The sequence below is a fragment of the Microcaecilia unicolor genome, chromosome 1 (assembly GCF_901765095.1).
Source record: "Microcaecilia unicolor chromosome 1, aMicUni1.1, whole genome shotgun sequence".
NCBI classification, from domain to species: domain Eukaryota; kingdom Metazoa; phylum Chordata; class Amphibia; order Gymnophiona; family Siphonopidae; genus Microcaecilia; species Microcaecilia unicolor.
In genome coordinates this window covers 253,741,447-253,764,705 of record NC_044031.1, presented here as the reverse complement: position 1 = coordinate 253,764,705, position 23,259 = coordinate 253,741,447, and the positions used below count along the sequence as shown (strand labels likewise).

Genomic DNA, 23,259 nt, shown 5'->3' with positions numbered 1-23,259 from the left:
TTTTTAAATATGAACAAACTATCTGTTCCTTGTTCATCTGTTAAATTGGTTTCTTTTTGTAAGAAGTTATTCTCTCACGTAACTGTTACATTATGGAATTCTTTGCCTATGAATTTAGATTAGAAACTGATTATTTACATTTCGGCTTTTTCAAATTCATTGTAATTAAGACAACTTTATATCTTTTGTTTAGTTTTTGTATTTTCGGTTGCTAAATGTTTTTGTTAATTGCTTGTGAACCATCCAGATCCAGTGGTTGAAAAAAAAAGTATATGAAAAAAAATTATGTTGTGCATAGAAGTATGAGAGTAAAAAAAGAGAGGGTACCAATCAGTCAAGCCAAAAAGCACAAACCGACCCCCAGGAACAGGACAAAGGTGGACTTTATTGCAAAGACCCGACATGGGTCATGTTTCGGCGAGCAAGCACCTGCGTCAGGTGTCTAATAAAATACTAAAGTAAAGTTTACTTATATAGTAAAATGTAATAAAAATAACACATATTAACAAATAAAAATTAATAAAAAAGTTTAAAAAATAAGTACATAAGTAATGCCACACTGGGAAAAGACCAAGGGTCCATCGAGCCCAGAATCCTGTCCACGACAGCGGCCAATCCAGGCCAAAAGCACCTGGCAAGCTTCCCAAATGTACAAACATTCTATACATGTTCCTGGAATTGTGGACTTTTCCCAAGTCCATTAGGAAACCATCTAACCCCTTTTAAACTCTGCTAAGCTAACTGCCTTCACCATGTTCTCCGGCAACGAATTCCAGAGTTTAATTACGCGTTGGGTGAAGAAACATTTTCTCCGATTTGTTTTAAATTTATTACACTGTAGTTTCATCGCATGCCCCCTAGTCCTAGTATTTTTGGAAAGCGTGAACAGACGCTTCACATCCACCTGTTCCACTCTACTCATTATTTTATATGCCTTTATCATGTCTCCCCTCAGCCGTCTCTTCTCCAAGCTGAAAAGCCCTAGCCTCCTTAGTCTTTCTTCATAGGGAAGTCATCCCATTTCTGCTATCATTTTAGTCGCCTTTCTCTGCACCTTTTCCAATTCTATTATATCTTTCCTGAGATGCGGCGACCAGAATTGAACACAATACTCAAGGTGCGGTCGCACCATGGAGCGATACAACGGCATTATAACATCCTCACACCTGTTTTCCATACCTTTCCTAATAATACCCAACATTCTATTCGCTTTCCTAGTCGCAGCAGCACACTGAGCAGAAGGTTTCAGTGTATTATCGATGACAACACCCAGATCCCTTTCTTGGTCCGTAACTCCTAACGCGGAACCTTGCATGACGTAGCTATAATTCGGGTTCTTTTTTCCCACATGCATCACCTTGCACTTGCTCACATTAAACGTCATCTGCCATTTAGCCGCCCAGTCTCCCAGTCTCGTAAGGGTCCTCTTGTAATTTTTCACAATCCTGTCGTGATTTAACAACTTTGAATAACTTTGTGTCATCAGCAAATTTAATTACCTCGCTAGTTACTCCCATCTCTAAATCATTTATAAATATATTAAAAAGCAGCGGTCCTAGCACAGACCCCTGAGGAGCCCCACTAACTACCCTTCTCCATTGTGAATACTGCCCATTTAACCTCACTCTCTGTTTCCTATCCTTCAACCAGTTTTTAATCCACAATAGGACATTTCCTCCTATCCCATGACCCTCCAATTTCCTCTGTAGCCTTTCATGAGGTACCTTGTCAAACGCCTTTTGAAAATCCAGATACACAATATCAACCGGCTCCCCTTTGTCCACATGTTTGTTTACTCCTTCAAAGAATTGAAGTAAATTGGTCAGGCAAGATTTGCCCACACAAAAGCCGTGCTGACTTGGTCTCAGTAATCCATGCCCTTGGGATGTGCTGTGTAATTTTGTTTTTGATAATAGCCTCTACCACTTTCCCCAGCACCGACGTCAGACTCATCGGTCTATAATTTCCTGGATCTCCCCTGGAACCTTTTTTAAAAATCAGCGTTACATTGGCCACCCTCCAATCTTCCGGTACCATGCTCGATTTTAAGGATAAATTGCATATCACTAACAGTAGCTCCGCAGGCTCATTTTTCAATTCTATTAGTACTCTAGGATGAATACCATCCAGTCCAGGAGATTTACTACTCTTCAGTTTGTAGAACTGCCCCATTACGTCCTCCAGGTTTACCATGAAGTCAGTAAGTTTCTCCGACTCATCCGCTTGAAATACCATTTCCGACACCAGTATCCCACCCAAATCTTCCTCGGTGAAGACCGAAGCAAAGAATTCATTCAATCTCTCCGCTACGTCTTAATTTCTGAACAAATAAAAATACATACTGATAAACATACAAACTCATGAAATCCTGCTTGTTCAGTATGAGAAAAAAAATGACTCCATACTGCAAAAAGGTCCTATAATAGTAATTCATACAATGACAACACTGTTGAAACTTCAGCTACAAAAAAGAAGATATGTGTTTGTCTTAAAAAATAGTAGAGGATAGAAAGTCAGACTGAATAAATATACAAAGACCATCTGTGCAAATAAAATCACCATATCATGTGTAATAACATAGCAAAGCATAGTTCTTGCCATAAAACAATTTCAGTAAACATTTTTAATTGGAAGTCATCACATGCAGTACATATTTCCTATATTCTTAACATACATGAATTTTTAAACGCAGTGAAAACCAAAGATCTAAAACTATGCCTGCAATGTACAGAAAAAACAAGTGTCCTCATGAACAACATACTTGCTTTCTAACAGGCATATTATTAATATATAAAAGTGTCCTTCATACTCCAGTGTGATGTCAGAAGCGTTCCGTTTTTGGTGCAACGTGCAGAGTAATTCAATACGGTCTGAAACGCCATGTATAATAATGTGATTATCTGGAACGCACTACTAAGAAGTGAAACTGACTTGAAGTAAAAGCATAACACTTACATTGAATCGAAGTTACTTCTGTGAGAATGGAGTGACACTGCCTTAGCAGTAAAAAAAACATGAAAAGTTCCCACCTAAAATATGGGAGTAAAAACGCTCTAAAAAAAGAGAGGACAAATAACGGAAGAAGATATTTTTAAAAAACCAAAAACCGCACAATCACCAGAAGATAGTATGGTTGGGGTGGTGAGAGTACTGGCTGGGATTCCCTTTTCGCTCTATTAGAGTGGTTATCAACTTTTTGTATCATTTGTATAATGCTGTCACTTAATGCCTTTCAACATAGTGACCTGGAATGTGAGAGGTATTTCTTCCCCAATTAAGCGTGAGAAAATTCTTCAAGCGCTAAACCAACAGAAGGCGTCCATTGCCCTCATCCAAGAAAAGTATCTAGATGCTAGGGAGCATCAAAAGCTTTGTCGCTGGTGGGTCGTTATTTATTTTGAATCTCCAGCACGGGCCAAAAAAGTGGGTGTCACATTAGTTTGAAAGGGATCCTGCTTGCTACTCATAAAATTATTTATGATGATGCTTTGTGATTTTTGTTGGTTCATCTAACTATTGAACGCCAACCACTGCTCCTTTGCAATATTTATGCACCAAATGCTTACAGTAAAGCTTTCTACAAGCTGATTCTTCATCATCTTCAAAGCTGTGATGGGGTTCAATTTTGATAGGAGGGGACTAATGAAGTGGGGGATCTGAGGCTAGATAGATCTCATGAGACAGTGAGTGGATCCTTCCACGAGTCCCGGGGTATTCCAATGCTGAATGAGATTCTGGATTTGGTGGGTATTTGGCGCACCTTGCACTCGGTAGAAAGGGACTATACTCACTTGTCTCGGGCGCACGCCACCATGTCCAGGATTGATTACATTTTCATATCTCGCTGTCTGTTTACTATGATAGAGGCAGCAGAGATTGGACCCATTAAAATCTCGGCTCATGCTATGGTATCTGCTTGTTTGGAGTTTCCCGGGGCATCTCCACAACACTATCAGTGGAAGTTCCCTGTTCATCTTTACGGAGATGGGAGATTTCTAGACGTTATCTCATTGAAATATAATATCAGATATTTAAGGAAGCAAATGCTGCTCATGTGGATAATCCTATCATATATATTGGGATACTGCTAAAGTAGTGCTCAGGGGAGAGATTATGCCCTATATTAGTCATCAAAAGAAGGTCGGAGACAGGGAGTTGCTCTGGTTGGAAAGGGAGGTTACGTGTCTGAGACATCTTTATAGGATCCACCATAATTTACAGGTTAAAACTCAGCTATTAGAGTTTCAGCATACTCTGAATTAATTCATTACACTACCCAAAAGTCACGTAGTTATTTTCAATATCAATTATACAAGCATGGAAATAAGAGTGGTAGATTACTAGCCTGCTTGGCTCATCCCCGTCAGGGGCTTTTTAAGATTGATGCTCTGTACTCCTGCACTGGGGATGCTCAAATTAATTGCATTATGAGAGACTACTATGCCCATCTGTATTCATCCCCTGATCCTCCTCCGTTGGAAATCTTTATGTATCTTTCTGGTTTGGATCTTTTGCAGTTGGATTCGGACAGTTTGGCTATAGTAAATGTGCCTTTTGCGGTGGAGGAGGTATCTTGGGCTATACAAAGGGGACCTCTCAGTACGGCTCCTGGACCTGATGGCTATAGAGGAGAGTTCTGTAAGATGCTGAGGGAGGAAGTTGTATCCCCGCTGACTTCTGTGTTTAATTCTATAGTAGGAGAGGGAAGGCTGTTTGAATCCTTGTGGCTAGCCCAGATAGTTGTTTTGCCAAAACCAGGTTGAGATCCACAGAAACCGGAATCATATAGACTGATCTCGTTGCTCAATTATGAAGCCAAATTATTTGCAAAGGTTTGGCAAACCGTCTATCTCGTATACTTCCCGATGGGTTTCGTGCAAGGCCGCAGCATTACCAAGAATGTGAGAAAGATTCTTGCTACTCTAGAGTTGGCAGCTGGTCAAGATGTTCCTTCTGTGCTGATCAGTTTTGATGCAGAAAAGGCCTTTGACAGGGTGGTGTGGGACTTTTTATTTGGGGTGTTGGATGCTTATGGAATATGTGGGTTTTTTCAGAACGATTCGGGCTTTGTATTTTCTATCCTAAAGCTCAGGTGTGGGTGAATGGACTGCTCCCCCCCCCCCCCCCCCCCCCCACTTTCAATATATTGTGGTACCAGACAGGGTTGGCCACTGTCACCACTTTTGTTTTTTTCCTTACTATGGACCCCCTCTTCCGTGACATTCAGAGGAATCCACACATACAAGTTTTTCAATTAGGTACACACACCTTTAAAATCGCATTTGCTGACGATTTGTTGGTTCATGTGATTCGATAGGGGCTTTGTTAGAACGCATGACTGAATTTGGGGATTTTTCAGTCTTTAAGTTAAATCTTGACAAATCAGAGACGTTGCAAAGGGAATGGGGTCAAGGTATAGCTTGGTGGGGACACTATCCATTGAAATGGGCAGGTGAATCTTTTTGTTATTTGGGTTATTTGGGAGTATTATTGGCTATGGAGACTGAGACTATATCGTTTGATTGTCGATATGTTGTTAAGACACCGTATCTGCTGTGAGAGCAGGGCCCTAGATCCTCTTACTTGTCTTACACAGACCCTGCTTGAGTACCTTCTACCCTTGTCAGAGTCTAGTCTCAAGACCAACTCCATAAGAGTTCACCATAGTGGAGTTAGTGCTTATCTCCATGTAGAAGGTAAGCCTAACTCTGGACAGCCTTTAGTTGTTCGCCTCATGAGAGGTTTGCTTTTGTCAAAGCCCCCTATCAAACCTTCACCAGTGTCATGGGATCTCAATGTCGTTCTCACCCAGTTGATGAAAGCTCCTTTTGAGTCACTCAATTCCTGCTGTCTGAAGTACTTGACCTGGAAGGTCATTTTCTTGGTGGACAAATCCCTCCTCTCAGTACCCTTCTCCACCACCGCCAACTCCAGGCTCCGCCCATTCTGCCTCGCCTCACCCTATGCTTGGAATCAACTTCCTGAGGCCCTACGCCATGCCCCCTCCCTACCCATCTTCAAATCCTTGCTCAAAGCCCACCTCTTCAATGTTGCCTTCGGCACCTAACCTGATACCTCTCAAGGATCCTAGACTGCCCCAATTTGACTGCCACTACTTGATTGTACATTTGTCCATTAGATTGTAAGCTCTCAGAGCAGGGACTGTCCTTCTATGTTATATTGTACAGCGCTGCGTAACCTTAGTAGCGCTTTAGAAATGTCAAATAGTAGTAGTAGTAGTTGATGAAAGCTCCTTTTGAGTCACTCAATTCCTGCTGTCTGAAGTACTTGACCTGGAAGGTCATTTTCTTGGTGGCTGTTAATTCAGCTTGTAGGGTCAGTGAGCTTCAGGCCTTAGTAGTGAATGCACCTTATGCTAAGTTTCTTCACAGTAGTCCTTTGCACGCACCCTAAGGTCCTGCCGAAGGTGGTGTCAGAGTTCCATCTGATCCAGTCGATTGTCTTGCCAATGTTCTTTTCCCGACCACATACCCATCTTGGCGAAAGCAGCTTGCACACCTTGGATTGCAAGAGAGCATTGGCCTACTACATGGAGCGGACAAGGCCCCACAGACAGCCCACCCAGCTTTTTGTTTCTTTTGATCCCAACAGGATGGGGGTCGCCATCGGGAAACGCACCATTTCAATTTGGATGGCAGATTGCATTTCCTTCACTTATGCCCAGGCTGGACTGGCCTTAGAGGGTCATGTCACAGCTCACAATGTTAGAACCATGGCTGCATCGGTAGCCCAGTTGAGGTCAGCCTCCATTGAAGAAATTTGTAAGGCTGCGACGTGGTCTTCAGACCATACATTCACATTTCACTACTGCCATGAGCAGGATACCCGACATGACAATCTGTTTGGGCAGTCAGTGCTGCAGAATTCGTTTGGGGTCTAGAATCCAACTCCATCCTCCTAGACCCGTTTTATTCTGTTCCAGGCTGCACTTTCATTCAGATTGTATATAGTTTGGTTAGAGCACCGGTCTTGCAATCCAGAGGTGGCCGGTTCAAATCCCGCTGCTGCTCCTTGTGATCTTGGGCAAGTCACTTAACCCTCCATTGCCTCTGGTACAAACTTAGATTGTGAGCCCTCCTGGGACAGAGAAATATCCAGTGTACCTGAATGTACCTCACCTTGAGCTACTACTGAAAAAGGTGTGAGCAAATCTAAATAATAAAAAATAATAAGAATCTGTGTAATGTCTTCGCCTTTGCGAGGCCCATTTGACCAATGTTTGTTTTCGGTGAGCCTGGATGCTAGGGATTCCCCACTCATGAGAATATGCAAGCCTTCTTGTCCTCGAAGAACGCGAAGATACTTACCTGTAGCAGGTATTCTCCGAGGACAGCAGTCTTCATATTTTCACAATCCCGCCCACCTCCCATTGGAGTTGTCTCTTTCGTTATTTTATTTTTATTTGTTTTTGTTTTGAAATTAAACTGAGGGAACCGCATTCTCATGGTGGGCGGGAAGGCACTCAAGCATTCGTAGTGGAGCGCAGCTCGCGCTTCACAAAGCTCTGACTTTTTTTTACTTTGGCATAAATGCCAGACCGTGCAACGTGGTTTGGCATCTACCCACTCATGACAATATGAAGCCTGCTGTCCTCGGAGAATACCTGCTGTAGGTAAGTATCTTCGCTTTATCTGAGTGAAGAGAGCAAGCAGGTACATATTCTACAATATGTTTTTACAAATAAATTGAACCTAAGCCCTGAAGAAGTTTTATGAATAGTAATCAAGTTAAATAATATTAACTGTGATGGACTAGTATAGAAGTAGCTGTCTCCTAATTTATACATTTTTATTCTCAATGTTCAACGGCCCTACCTGTGTAGGTAGGGCTGCTGATTTGCAGTCCTAAACTTAAATGATAACTTACTGTTTGATTGCTATTTGTTTGGTTCTCCTAAGTAAAAGTTTCTTAAGCTATTCCTGGAGTATTTTTACTTTGGAAGAAAGGAGGAAGGGTATGATATGATAGAGACATTTATATATTTTGGTAGTATAAGTGTACAGAAAGCAAGCAACTTTCAGTTGAAAGGGAGTTCAAGAACAAGGGTCATAGAATGAAGATTAAGGGACTAGATTTAGGAATAATTGAAGGAAATTATTTCTTTATGGAAAGGGTACTAGATATCTGGAGCATCCTCCCACTGGAGGCAGTGAAGATTAGAACTGTATCTGAATTCAAGGAAGTATGGATCAAACACAGAGGATTTCTGAGGGAGAGGAAAGGGTGATAGCTTAATAGTTGGTATCGATGGGCTTGTCTGGATAGGTGGTGTGGTCATCATCTGCCTTCATTTTCTATTTTTACCCACTAGCTAGTGTGATATGTATTAACTATATCCATAATGAATATGCATGAGAGAAATTAGCAAGCACAGAAGCAGTTGCTTGCCATATACTCTTGTGCCATATACTCTTATGCCATATACATTGTAAATATCCTGAAAACAAGAATGGCTAAGGGGGTAGTCCAGGAATAGCTTGTGAATTGGTGTCCTAAATTGATAAAATTTATTTGGATAGCTGTGTATTGCTGTCACCTGGATACATTTTAGTCCTGCCACAGATTGCCACTGTCTTCACCTTCTGAATAGATAACCTTTGGTTGGCCATTGAGCTTTATGACCAACACTTATCCATTTGGTGGACCCAGATTTCTAAACCAAGGCACATATGTAGTTGGCATATAAGAGCTTCTGAATATCCGCCCTCTGTTACAGTAGCTGCATGACATTCTTTCTTTTTCTTTTTTTTTAACCAGAAAATCATCTCAAGAAAAGAAAGACAAAGACTTTGGGGACCTGTTTTCATTTTCTTCTTATTCTCAGAAGTCAGGAAATGGTATGTAGTTTTCTATAACAAGGCTGTTCAATTTTATCCCAGAGTTAAAGAGATCTTTGGCATGTTTGTAAAAGTTTTGCTACTGTCTGTTCATTTTCTGGTTGCAAATATCCTACTTCATTTCTAAAATAGTCAAATTGCACTTCAAAATGTGTCACCCAAGAAACCTTCCAAACACTTCTACAGTAGCTTTGAATCGCTTGTGCATACCTGTTAGGTTATTGTGAGTGGTTGACCTCTGTCTTTCCAGCTCTGACCTACCATGGGGGGGGGGGTCTTAATCTTTATTTCCACGTCTACTTCCGTTTTCCCAGTGTACTTTTAAAACCCAACAATTCATCAGTTTTGACCTTTGTTTGTCAACTATATACTGTTAAAATCCAGGAAAAACAATTTGGAAGCAGTTTAATAAATTACATTTAATTGCAAAAACAATGAGCAGCAGTATATGAACTGAAAAAGGAAGAAGTCTGCCGTGTTAGTTTGTTCTATACCAGTAATGCTCAAGTTGAGTCTTGGGGGAGCTGCAAATATGTCAGGTTTTCAGGATATCCCTAATGAATGTGCATACTACTTATAAAACCATTGCATCTCATAAAACTTTATTAAACGTCAAAACAAATAACTTCTACCCTTTAACAAATGTGTGTGAGATCTGCATGCACACTGCCCCCATTGTGTGCCAAAATATCTCATACATATTTAATAATGTAATCATGTTTGTTGATTCTCAAGTTTATTCAAAATATCTCACAAACTATAAGCTAATTACTCCAAATTCTAGTTTCTATTTTAAAAATATTCTTTAAAATATTTATAAAATTGTGAAAAGGCGCTTAATTTATCCCCACAACAGCAAACTTGGCAAATTATGGTTTTCTGCTGAAAATCATTGCACCACCAGCACTTATTCAAGCAGTCAAATATTCAGAAAAACTGAACAGTAAAAAATTGATTGATTACTTATCTTCTTGAATACAAGTATCCCAAATGCGATTTCCCAAGAACTTCACAGTTGTAAAAATTAAATCCTAAAGCCACTGCTCCGGAGCGCTCAAAATCCTATTACACACTCAAAATATTCCTTTGTTGATCACTCCCAACTCTTGCTATGTCCAAATCCACTGCTTGTGACGGGACAATTCTAAACTCCTTGCGTTACATTGGTTCAGTGATTGATTGCTGAAAAGCTTTTCTTCCAAATGTCCTTTCAACGTATTTCCACAAATCTGCCTCAGTTTCAGCATGGACCACGTTTCATATAGCCATCATCAGGAGACCAAACTGCACTCTCCCAACCCAGCTGGTGTGAGTGACTGCCAGACTCCCTCATTGGATTGGGGTGCTCAGCTTCACTGCACAGTAACACTCCAATAACTGGACTTCAGAGTACGAACCAATCTTCCAGATAGGGATAACCTAAAATCTAATACTACCTTCTTCTAGATATTAAATAAATCTGGGTTCTGCTTGCTTTTTTTTTTTTTAATAAACTTTACTTGCATCATCTCTTCCTGAAGTGTAATATAGCACAATTCAAACTCAAGCTCAAAATACAATTAATCATGGTTCATGATCCTAGGGAAATATATTGGTTGTAACAGCATATAAAAATATAGGGTCTGATATTTTAGAGTTATGCAGACAATGCTAATGCCAACTGCAAAAGCATTTTAAAAAATATGGGGTAGGTCAGGGGTGGACATGAAAATTATACATAGATCAGCAAAGTTCATCTGTTCAGTTCATAGCTTGTATGCATAAATTAGGCCAGTGAAAGAGTTGGCCTAGCTATACATATGTTCAGTAACATCCTTTAAATGGATGGCGTTGCTGATTATAAGCATAAAAAGAATAGAGGAGATGGAATAAAACAGATGATCCATGAATCGGAGAAGCTGATACTTTTCAGGATTTTAGGTGATACTTCTGTTTCATAAACTTTCTTTCACACTTTACAGATATAACAAAGTTGGACAGTGATGGAGATGATTCTGGTCCAGTATACTCCTCCAGCTTTGTGAAATCAGCAGAGAAAGCTCCAAGTAAAACAGTAGCTACTAAAAAAGGTACTAGAATTGTTTAATTTATGAATTAATATAATGCATACAGAACACAGCTGTTGGTATTTTTTTCTAATTTTTCTCAGAAGGTGTTCCTTTTACTTCTGTCTCAGCCTGCCTCCTATCAGAGGTCTTTCATTTATTTTTATTTATTTAATACATTTATACCCAACATTTCCCCACTAGTTGTAGGCTCAATGTGGCTTACACAATACCATAGTGCAGGCTATAGTTAGTAAAATACAATTAAACAATGTAATAATAAGATAGTAATCGTATATGCAACGTATAAAACAACAGAGATAATTAAAGATAATAGAGTCCATGAATTTTAACTTCTGGTGTTTTGTGTGTGGTAGGGCTTTGTTCTTCAGAGATCTCCTTTGATAAAGACCAAATTTCAAATCTTTCTGAAACTTACAGATCTGGTTACCTGTATTTACAGTTATACTAACATTAACATTAATCTGTGTTGGACAGAAATAAGGAGAAGCCTCTAGTCCCTTCTTTTTTTGTCCCTTTTCCTCACGTAGTGCAGTACTTCAGATCTTATTCATCACTAATTCCCATCACTAATATGTTCTGTGCATTTTGGGCCAAAATAAGCCGTCTTTCTTATAGTGCCACCAGAATATCTAAGTTCATTTGGAGCAACATTAGTAAGTTAATATTTGATGTGGCAGTTGAATTAGAAACACGATGCATGCTGCAAATTCAGTTGCAGCTTTTAGTGTGTGTTGGTGTGACGTTAAAAAAATTTCCTTTGATTCCAGGAGCCAGCCCAAAAACGTACAAACAATGGTTGAGACCTGTCTTATCGCAACCCCCCTCATTGTCCCCATGAAACAGCTTCCTTAGGGCTTGATTCATTGTTCTCCTATTCTGTGTCTAAAGCTTAGAAAATCAGGCCCTTAATTTGCCACTGCACACTATTGGTGGAAGCTATTAACTTCCTCCCCCTAGCATGCTGTCAACATCATGCTGGTGCCCACCTGATAGCTACCTGTTTACTTCACTTGTCACCATAGCCTGGGTCCTCACCAGTCTTTCTCACTCCCAACTTTGTCCTTATCCAGTTTTTTTTTTTTTCTCTCTTTTCATTCACCCTTATAGCCCTCTACCCTCTTCCTTTCTCTCTGTCTCTGTCTCTCTCTCTCTCTCTCAAGAAAGTCACCTTGTTCCCATTGGTCTTAACCCCTTCAATATGTTTGCTGCCTTCCCAAGTTATTATGGTATCGCAGCGCTAAACATTTATTTCTTTACCAATTTATCACACTAAGGTGCACCCAAATCTTCAGAAACCTCAGTAGCGACTCTTCACATAAGGATCTCAGCCTTATGATTCACCAGCATCTTCATTGGTTTTACTGCTTTTATAATTCATACCATATATTTTCATAATACTTAAATGTTTTTTTAATTTCTTGATGATATGTTTTGGAAGCATCCACATTTTTGAAGGACCATGCCCTGACCCAGCAGTCTCTTAGAGCGAAACGTGACCCATGTCGGCGAGGGGTCCTAATGTTAAGCTAAGTTACAAAAAAGTTTATTTTTGAAAGATTTTTCCACTAAAGTATTATGAAAAATTGAGGTTTCAGGGTGGTAGACTTAGGAGCAACATCAGGAAATGATTCCTCATGGAGATGGTGATGGATGCCTAGCGTGCCCTCCCAATGGAAGTGATAGAGAGAAAAATAGTGAAGGAATTTTAAAAAGTGTGGGATAAACACAGAGGATTCTTTGGGTAAAAAGGATAGATTCAAAATAAAACTTAAATGACCTCATGGCAGTTCATATGTGTTATGATGGACAGGAATGGTGCTTAAAAGGCCACTTTAGTAGTTAGAAGTCTGCTCGTATGGGCTTTGCTTTCCAAGGTCTGTATCGTGAAAGTTAAAGGTTGATCAGGATCAAGTATGTGTTTCTTCACCTTTTTGGGAAGATTGAATGGACCATGCATCATTTACTATGTTACAAGACTTGAGACAAGGAGACCAGCATAGGAAATGCCTGCATTGCATGGTGCAATCTTACTGTGAACCGAATCATATGGTTCAATTTGCAGGAGAGCCCCCATTTCTCAGTCGGCAACCAATGCAAGCTATAAACCTGGGTGTCATGACAGCCTGGAACTCAGGGTTTGTTGAGTCTTTTACAAACTAGTCAGTGTAGCAGGGAGTGTGGAGCCAGTGTTTCTTTCCAAGGAAAACAGAATATTGGGATTATTTTGTAAATACTTTCCTCATAGATATGCCAAAGCTTTGGCTGTTGTTTTTTTTTTTTTTTTTTTTTTTTTTTTTTAAGGTTCGTTCCAAAAATATGTCCGAGAAACACCTCTATTTACTCTGAGTTCTGTAACTTGCTTTGAATAACGTAAAGGGCTTTCTTCAACCTTACACTGCCCTGCATTTTCCCCTCACCTCTTAGTGTGCATGGAGGCTATACACCTAACTAAGTCAGTCCAGAAGGAAAAGAATCCTTCTACTTGGAGCCCGCCAAGGGGTCTATTCCATTAGTATAGAGAGAGACTGTTCTTCCCTTTCAGGCTCTTACTTTTCTGAGCAAACTTGGGGAGAGTCACCAGAATGATCAGTCAAAGAAGTCTAAACTATCACTGCTGATAGCCAGGGGTATCATTTCAATTTGTGAAGAAAATGATTTAGGTGATTCCTTTACAGTCCAAGTAGCCTACAGTGGATGTTTTGGTTTACTACAATATTGATATTCCAAAGGGCATCGTAGCAGTGCCCATACACAGAAAGAGCTTCAAACATTGTGGCAGAATGACATTGTCCAAACTGGCTTGTAAATGCAAGGTGCAGACAAGCTTGGGATTTAATATACTATAGCTACCACATCACTTTGTAAGAGTGTGCTTTGAAGAAAGCAAAGCATTAAAAAAAAAAAAGGTACACTAATACTCCACCAGAAAAAGAGCCAGAACCTAGATTTTATTGGGATAAAGGTATTCAGGTCATGATTCTTAACTCCAGCATTGTGACTCATTAGCTTTCTATGATGCAGATTTCCTAGGACATATAACCAATGCAGAGGAGTATGGGAAGCATAAAGATCGGTTTGTGAAGCATTTGAAAGTTCATCTTAAATTTCTTCAGTAGCCATTGGGGCAAGATGGCTGGTGTGGCTTGGGGCATCCTGTCTACATGAGGAAATCCATGGTGGTTTAGTAAATGTTTCTTGAACTGAAGAAAACATTTTCAATAATAAGGTGAAGGAAATGGTGAACTTAATAAAGGCAATAAAACAGACCTTCACAAACAGAGCTCAAGTCCATTAAAGTAAATCTAGAAAGAAAAGCTTCAAAACACCCAGGTTTTAGCTTTATCTTTAATCACTTGAATGCTCCGTGGCTTTACATAAGATAAAGTCTTTTAAGTACTGAGTACTATAGATATGAGTTACAGTTTTTTGTTTCTGGAGGATTTTATGCCAATGACAACGCCATAACAGTCTTAATGCTAAAAGCTGGGTGTTCTGAGGCTTTTCCTGCCAGATTTACTTTAATTGAATTCTTTTTACATGTGAAGGTCTGTTTTGGTGCTTTTGTGATATTTGTACTTCACATATACCCTGTACTACTTTGAGTATTTGAAGGTATTCTCCAACTTGAAAAAGGACCATTGTTCTGCCCTTACAATCTTATCTTTGGCTATTGTTGACAGCCTTTCCTAAGAAGCAAATTGAAGCAACTGATAGCAATAAATGTATTGTTTAGGTTCAGTTATTTGCCTTTCCAAATGCAAGTTCAGGTGATGTTGATAGGTGTCTACCTGAGGCACATGAGTGAAGTGACTTGCCCAAGGTCACAAGGAGCATCTGTATGACTAGTAGGGTTTGAATCTTGGCCTCTCTGGTTTCCAACCAGCTTCTCTGATACCTGTGCCACTCCCAACTCCTAGGGGCAGGCAACAAGCACCTCCACTGGGATCCTGGCCAGATGAAATTATGAAGAACAAAGAGGCAGTGTTTACTAGGGATGTTCCCTTTTCAACCAATAAAAAGCTGATGTCAAGAAAACTGAACATAATTCTGAAGGAAAAGAGCACAAGAGCTGCATTGATAATGAGATGCCACTGCCTAGTGATTATCCTGTAAATCATGTGGCGAGAAAAGTACTAAGAAATGCAGTTGGAGACCAGGAAAGTGTAGCAAGAAGTTACAGAAGTATTTCCCATTGTCTAGATAGGGCAAGAATACAGAAACGGAGAAGAGGAATACTTAACATGGTGGGAGGATAGTTGCAGGGACTTAGGAAATATTAAACAGAATGATAGTGACACAGAAGGAAGATGGATCGTGGACATGTAGAGAGAAAAAATGCCAGATGGACCAAGAGGCTCTGGTAAGAGAGTTAAAAGAAGACAGAAGAAAGCAGAAATCAGAGACTGGGACCACCATGATGAGGAAAATTAAATGACCAGACAGCAAAGGTAGAAAAAATAATTTTATTTCTATTTATTGATCGGAATATGTCAGTTTTTGGAATGTGCATGATCTGCCAGAGCTAGTTTTAGACATGACTGGGGCCTGCGAGAGAAATCTCAGTTATTTGGCCTTCAATCTTGTTGGGAGCTGGGTAGCTCCCCTGGTAGCCGTTACCTGGCTACCCTGAGAAGGGAGGTGTTCAGGGATAAATATAACCAACAATATCAGGTATACAACATAGGTAATTTTATTGTATGGCAGAAAGAATATCATAGATAATACAATAAATGTAAGGTACTTACAGTACAGGAGAATAATCTGGCAAAGACAATGAAATAATATTGTTAGCTGAGGGGAAAGTCCTTTCTCAGATACTGGCTGCAAAGCACTGCTCAGGGACTGTGTCAGGTACTTTCCGAAAGTTGTCTTGTGCAGTTCATACTTATATACATAGGTTATCTTAGAATAGTGTAAACACATGCTTCTTTGCTTCCCACTGCAATTCCGTTCCCAGCATAGAAAGGATGTGCTTTTGCTACATCAGCAGGAAACTAATCAGGCTGCAGAAACATAAGAATGTCAGATGTATCTATCATGCCCTGGTACACATTTTCTGTATAGCAGATGGTGGTATCATGTGTGTCACTACAAATCCCCATGGGAGCTGGGTGAAGCCAGCTGCAATGAGTTATATGTACTGACATGCTTAGGCTGTCAGATTGTGTACGTACAAGGTCATGAATAGTTCAGGGTCCTTGCACAGTATTGCAAACTGTACAGGTATTATGGTTGAGGGCTATCATCTTCCCTCTTGGCACACCAGAAATGGAACGGTGTGACATAAGTAAGTTAAGCAGTGAAATCTTGGATAAGTGGGGAAGCAACAGATTCAGCAAAGGGATGGGAATGAGGAATAGGGATCAGAGGGGAAACCTGGGGAGGAGTAGTATGAACCACAAAAGACTGACTAATATTACAGCTAACTCTACGACATAGGGATAATATACAAGGAAGACAACATATAATTACCAGTAAAACTGCAATAAAACCGAGTCCAGCAAGTAAACCTCGTATGGAAGGCAATAAATTGGAAAACCAATTAAAAATAGAATCCCACCAAGAAGTGGGGAAAGAGACAGCAGGCGTATCTCCAGCATTGCAGTGGTAAATCTCCAGCATTGAGATGGGCCACCCTTGGCGTCTCTGGAACCCACCCTAAATTCTTGCTGAAGGTAGTTTCTCCCACTTACTTCCCAAAACATAAAAACTCATGTGAGATGGCATTTCACAATATTAGACTGTAGGTGTGCACACTCTTGCTACCTTGAAAGATTGAACCAGTTGGAAAGTCTACAGAATTCTTTGTCTCGTTTGATCCCAGTAGGACTGGTACGCCATTTGCAAAAACGAATGCTAGCAAACTGGCTGGTTTCTTGTATCCAATTCTGTTATTAACTAGTGTGAAATCAGATTAGAGTGACTGTGGCCCTGCTAAAGTCTGCATAGTTCATTACCATTCGCAAAGCAGCGACATTATCCTCATTCCATATTGCCTCGACCTAGCTTCAGTAGGTCAAGCTGTTCTGGCCAATCTCTCCCTTTTAAACTAGCAACTCTGAAACTGAGTAGAAAATGGGTAATGCTGTGAGACAGCCCTAAATATTTTTAATCCTCAACACCAGTTATACCTGGATTAAGGACTGTTAGTATCTGTTATACTATGCTGTACTTAGGTAGTTGCTTCTTTGACATAAACCACTTTGGAACCCCCTGTGGGGGAAGTAAGGTAATGCATACCTATTTAGATAAACTCACCGTTGTTTTCTGTTATTAGGCTTACAGTCTCTTTTAAAAGTATTAACATCCATCATCTATTGCACAAGACCTTGTGCTCTTTGAGTTAGCATATCCATTTTAAGCTTTGTTCCAAAAATTTGTCTTACAAAGCCCATAATAAATTAAACATTCATGTAAATCTACTACAGGAAAGCTGAAGAGATTTCATGATTTGTATTGGCCAAGTCACAGTCCTGACCTAGACCCTATTTGTGGCAAGAGTTGGTTAACTTTTCATGTAAGCCTCAGGTGTCATAAAGTTGAATCAGTTTTGTGTGGAAAAATGGACCAAAATAAGGGTAGTATGAGAGATGGATCAACAGTTACAGGAAATGTGTAGTTGATGCTATTGCTACTTAAGGAGGTGCCATCAGCCACTGAAAGAATGGTTCATATACTTTTTCCCACAGTGATTCTTATTGTTGAATATTTTTGTTGAATTAATAATCAAAATATATATTTGTGTACATGCTTCAAATTAATTTTTGTAAAGATTTGTCAATTTCTCAAAAGTTTCCAATAACTATACCTACTGGTCTATAACGTCCTCACTAATGTTTCTTTTTTCTTGACTTGCAGCAAAGCTATCTTTAGACACACCCAAGCCGAAGAGAGCAACAAAGTCGAAAAAGACAGAGCCTGTACACTCCGATTCAGATTCAGAATTTGGCTTACCTTCTTCAGATACAATTCCCAAATCGAAGAGACCTACAAAGCCAAAAATGACTGAGCCTGTGCACACAGATTCAGATTCAGAATTTGGCTTACCTTCTTCAGATACAATTCCCAAATCGAAGAGACCTACAAAGCCAAAAATGACTGAGCCTGTGCACACAGATTCAGATTCAGAATTTGGCTTTCTGTCGTCAGAGACAACCCCCAAACCGAAAAAACCCACAAAGCCTAAAAAGACAGAGCCTGTACACTCAGATTCAGATTTAGAATTTGGCTTCCTGTCTTCAGAGACCGCCCCTAAGCCGAAGAGACCGCCAAAATCAAAAAAGGCAGATCTTGTTAACGTGGAATCAGATTTAGAATTTGGCATGCCAAAGAAGGCTGCAGCACCCAAAGGTGAGTTAAGCCCACTTTATTTTATTGAGTTACTTCCAGTGTCTGTCTTATGCTTGTAAATATTTGATAGCACTGTCTGTTAACAATTTCCACCTTCTGATGCCAAGGAATATAAATACTAGAGTGCACATACAGTAACCATCAAGAATGTTGCTAGCAAAGTTGTTCAAGATAAGCAGTCTTTAATGGCTTTGTAAGTGGGGATAAAACTGCTGACCAGAAGTAACAAGTGCTCCTGTTGTGGTCTGGGGCAGTGCCCTGCCACAGGTCTTCTGGAATGAGGAAACTGCTGTTGAACTGCCTGCCCCTGAGAAGGGGAACTAGTCCTGTAGAGAGGAGAGAACTGTAGGAAGCAAGGAAGCTGCTGAAGAAAGGAAAAGGAGCAAAGAAAATATATATACAAAAAAGGAGGAATTTATAAATCTGTCATGGGAAGAATATATGCTTTCTGGAGCACCACAGTACATGGGTAGTGTACACATAAGACCACCTAGTCCAGTATCCTGCTTCTAACTTCAGCCAATCCAGGTCACAAGTACCTGGCAGAAACAGTTTAAATCAATAATTTCCAACAATTCCACCAGCTTAAATGATATATAACTCAACTACAATACTTAGTTGAGTTATATATCATTTAAGCTGGTGGAATTGTTGGAAATTATTGATTTACCCACACCAGGTTGATTAGATTGAAACCCATATATTTTTTTATTGAGAAACAGTTTAAACCCAGATATGCTAACCGCTGTTACCATGTCCTCTGGCTCCAAGATCCAGAGTTTAACTATTGTTTGAGTGAAAAATATTTCCTCCTATTTTATTTTATAAAGTATTTCCATGAAATTTTATTGTGTCCCCTAGTCTTTGTACTTTTTGAAAGAGTTAAAAATCGATTCACTTCTACCCCATTCTACACCACTCAGGATTTTATAGACCTCAATCATATCCCCCCTCAGCTGTCGCTTTTTCCAAGCTGAAGAGCCCTAGCCTCTTTAGCTTTTCCTCATATGGGAGGAGTTCCATCTTCTTTATCATTTTGGTTGCTCTTCTTTGAACCTTTTCTAATTCCTGTATATCTATATCCCTACCTGGCCTTCCAACTATCGCCCCATCTCCCTGCTCCCTTTCCTATCCAAGATACTTGAACATGCTGTTCACCGCCGTTGCCTTGACTTTTTTTCATCTCAAGCTATTCTTGATCCACTTCAATCTGGCTTTCACCCCCTTCATGCAACTGAAACAGCACTTGCTAAAGTCTCCAATGATCTGTTCCTGGCCAGATCCAAAAGTCTCTATTCTATCCTCATCCTTCTCGATCTATCTGCTGCTTTTGACACTGTTGATCACAGCCTACTCCTTGATACGCTGTCCTCACTTGGATTTCAGGGCTCTGTTCTTTCCTGGTTTTCTTCTTATCTCTCCCAGCGTACCTTTAGTGTATACTCTAGTGGATCCTCCTCTACTTCTATCCCACTGTCAGTTGGTGTACCTCAGGGATCTGTCCTGGGACCTCTTCTTTTCTCCATCTATACTTCTTCCCTTGGTACTCTGATTTCATCCCATGGTTTTCAGAATCATCTTTACGCTGATGACTCCCAGATCTACCTCTCCACACGAGAAATCTCAGCCAAAATCCAGGCCAAAGTATCAGCCTGCCTGTCTGACATTGCTGCCTGGATGTCTCAGCGCCATCTGAAACTAAACATGACCAAGACTGAGCTTCTTATTTTCCCCCTAAACCAACCTCTCCTCCTCCTCCATTCTCTATTTCTGTGGATAACACTCTCATCCTTCCTGTCGCATCAGCTCGTAACCTTGGGGGTCATCTTCGACTCCTCCCTCTCCTCCTCTGCATATATTCAGCAGACTGCTAAAACCTGTCGTTTCTTTCTTTATAATAACACTCTCATTCTTCCTGTCGCATCAGCTCGTAATCTTGGGGTCATCTTCGACTCCTCCCTCTCCTCCTCTGCATATATTCAGCAGACTGCTAAAACCTGTCGTTTCTTTCTTTATAATATCACCAAAATTTTGCTCTTGTGTAGTCTCTCTGGTGCAGGGACTTTGAAAGGGTGACACCTTGCAACAAGCTTCCCCTCGGTCCCAGGCAACTTGAGAGCCTCTTGAGGTTAGTTGATAAGATACCTAAAATCATCTGAAATGAAGGAAAACATGTCAAGATTTAAAATGTTTTTTTCCTCATCAACCTGCTAGATTTTGAAACCTTAGCCATTTGCTCTTGGGGTTTGAGCATTGGCCCTTATCCCAGTCGAGCTTGGAAGGTTTTCACCTCCAGAGCTTTAAGTCTAGCCCCCAGAGGCTTGTGTTTGGCAAGGTGGGCCCTGCCAACAGGAGTGCATGTGCACTGCAGCGCTTCCTGCCCTTGTTTATCAGCAAAGCGGTCCAGGTGAAATCTGATCAGTGCCATGTCAATGAGTATATCAAGAGGCAAGAAGGAACCAAGTACAGAAATGGGATGGAAACTGGCTGGCTGTGCATTTGGGTGGAGTGGTAACCTCATGGCACCCTCAGCAGTGCACTTGCAAGGATATCTAACACACAAGTGGATTTTCTCAGCCAAAACACCTTGGATCCTGGGGAATGATAGCTGAGCCCTTTGGTCTTATAGGTCCTGGTGAATCGTTGGGGTTCTTTGTTCTGTGACCTGATAGCATTATGGTGGAATGCAAAATGTCCTCTATTCTTCAGTCACAGAAAGGAGTTCACCTCAGCTGGCATCAAAGCTCTTGTGCAATCATGGCCACATCAGGAGCCTCTTTAAATGTTTCCTTTCTGACCCCTTGTTAGTAGTATTCTCCAGAGTATGACCATACAGCCATTTCTTGTGATTGTAGTAGCCCTGGACTGGTCTCGACGGCCTTGATATGCAGACCTGGTTTGCCTCCTGGTAGGTTCCCCACTCCATCTTTGATGGGGACGAGGCTGCCTGAAGCAAGGCCCAGAGGTCTTGGAGGATCCTAATCCCTTTTGATTTTGAGAGGTGGTCCCCAAAAAATAAGGGCTACCTTTCCTCGGTGATTGCCAAAATGCTGAAAGCAAGGAGGCATTCTATTTCCTTGGCCTGTGTTAGTGTGGTGCATCTTCGAGAGATGGTTCACAGAGTACAGCCTCTCCCCATGGCGAGCGGAACTAATCTCCACCCTAGACTTTCTGCAGTCTGGATTGTAGTAGAGACTAGATGTCTTTTTTTTGAAGATCCATTTCACAGCTCTCTCTTGTTTCCAAGGTGAGGCAGATCTGATCTCTTGCGACTCACCCTTTGTACAATTCTTGAGGTACATGAAGTATATTCAGCTCCCCTCTTTGGCTGTCTTGCCACAGCGGACCTCAGTCTGGTTCTCAGTGCCCTAGTGGGTTCACCATTTAAGCCTTTGAAATGAGCCTTTCTGAAGGATCTCACATTAAAGGCAATTTTCCTTATCACCATTTGTTCAACTTGCTGGGTTTCCAAGTTGCTGGCTTTTTCCTGCATGGATCTGTACTTATACTTTGCGGAGAAATCAGTCCCTCTTCATACAGTTCCATCATTTCAGACAAGTCCAATGGTGTCTCTCCGAACTTTTATGACAGAGGTTTAACGGAGTCTTCCTGAAAGCTCCAAAAATTAGATTTTCGCAGGGTGATCTTGTGATACCTGACAGTGACAAACTCCTTCCAAAAGTCAGACTCTTCCTCTTGTTTCAGAACTCACACAGAAAAGACATAGCTTTATAGTCCTCTATAGGATAATAGGTTAAGGTGGCCACTGTGATGGCTAATATACTTCAGTGGAAGGCTGTACCATTGGGATTTCACACCTACTCCACATGGGCACAGGTGGTCAATCCGGAGGACATTTTTAGAGTGGCAACTTAGTTGTCACAGCATTCCTTTGTAAAACATTGTAAGATTGATTTTCAGGCTAGGAATGAAGCTTTGTTTGACAGAGCTGTAATTCAGGATACATTGAGGCATATTTTCAAAGCACTTAGCCTTCCAAAGTTCCATAGAAACCTATGGAACTTAGCCTCCCAAAGTGCTTTGAAAATATGCCTCATTGTCTTCTCCGAGGACAAGCAGGCTGCTGTTCTCACGTGGATTGGCGTCCACGGCGGCCCCAGGAACGGAGGTTTTCCAGCAAAATCTTCAAAAACTTTGACAGCCAGTAGAGCGCGGGACAGATGCACCACGCATGCGCGGCCATCTTCCCGCCCGCGCACGTCCGTTCCTGCCTCAGTTTTTTCTTTTCCACGGTGGAGAGTGTCTGCGTGTCGGAATCTCTCCCTCAGGTCCCAGGAAAAACTTAGGCGCCTTTCGCGTGTTGCTTATTGCTTTCTTTTTGTTTCACGTTGCCTTTTTTGTTGTTGTTTCTTTTTCCAGTTAAAAAAAAGAAAAAAAAAAAAAGGAAACCCTCTTTTTCCTAGTTTTTGTCCCTTGGTAAGTTTCCTTTCATTTCCGTTGCGACCTTCTTGGGCCGCACATCCGCGGTACTCTTTTTTTTTTTTTGTGCCCTTACTTGGCACAATCGAGCCATTTGATTTCGCCGCCACGATTTTTCCGCTGATGTCATTGAAGCCTCCCAGCGGCTTCAAGAAGTGTGCTTGGTGCCAGCAGTCAATCTCGCGCACTGACCCGCACTCCTGGTGCATCCAGTGCCTTGGGCCCGACCATCGCCCAGACGCTTGCAAGTTGTGTCTGAGCTTGAAAAAGCGGACACAGGCATCGAGAAGAGCTCTTTGGGACCGTGTTTTCGGAGTTCCGACTGATTCCTCAGCGTCGACAGCGGTACCGAGGTCGGAGGCGTCGATGTCTGCACCAGGGATGGCATCGACATCAGGAGCGCAGGTAATGGCTGTCCGAACTTCACCTTTAGCTGGGAGTAGTGAGCTGTCAAGTGGGTCTCCACCTATCTCGAAGGCTCCTGCTGTGCAGGGCCACCAGGACCGACCAATGTTGGACCCGACCCCGAGGAGGCGTGTGGA

General features: G+C 41.1%; 1 protein-coding gene across 1 annotated transcript in view; it reads left to right on the top strand.

The window, feature by feature from the left end:
* Window positions 1-23,259, top strand: part of TOP2B (DNA topoisomerase II beta) — a 507,457-nt gene that overhangs the window by 440,008 nt on the left and 44,190 nt on the right. The window contains 3 exon segments of the mRNA XM_030205679.1: window positions 8,779-8,858; window positions 10,820-10,927; window positions 17,786-18,277. Coding sequence (XP_030061539.1) covers window positions 8,779-8,858; window positions 10,820-10,927; window positions 17,786-18,277 — 680 coding nt within the window.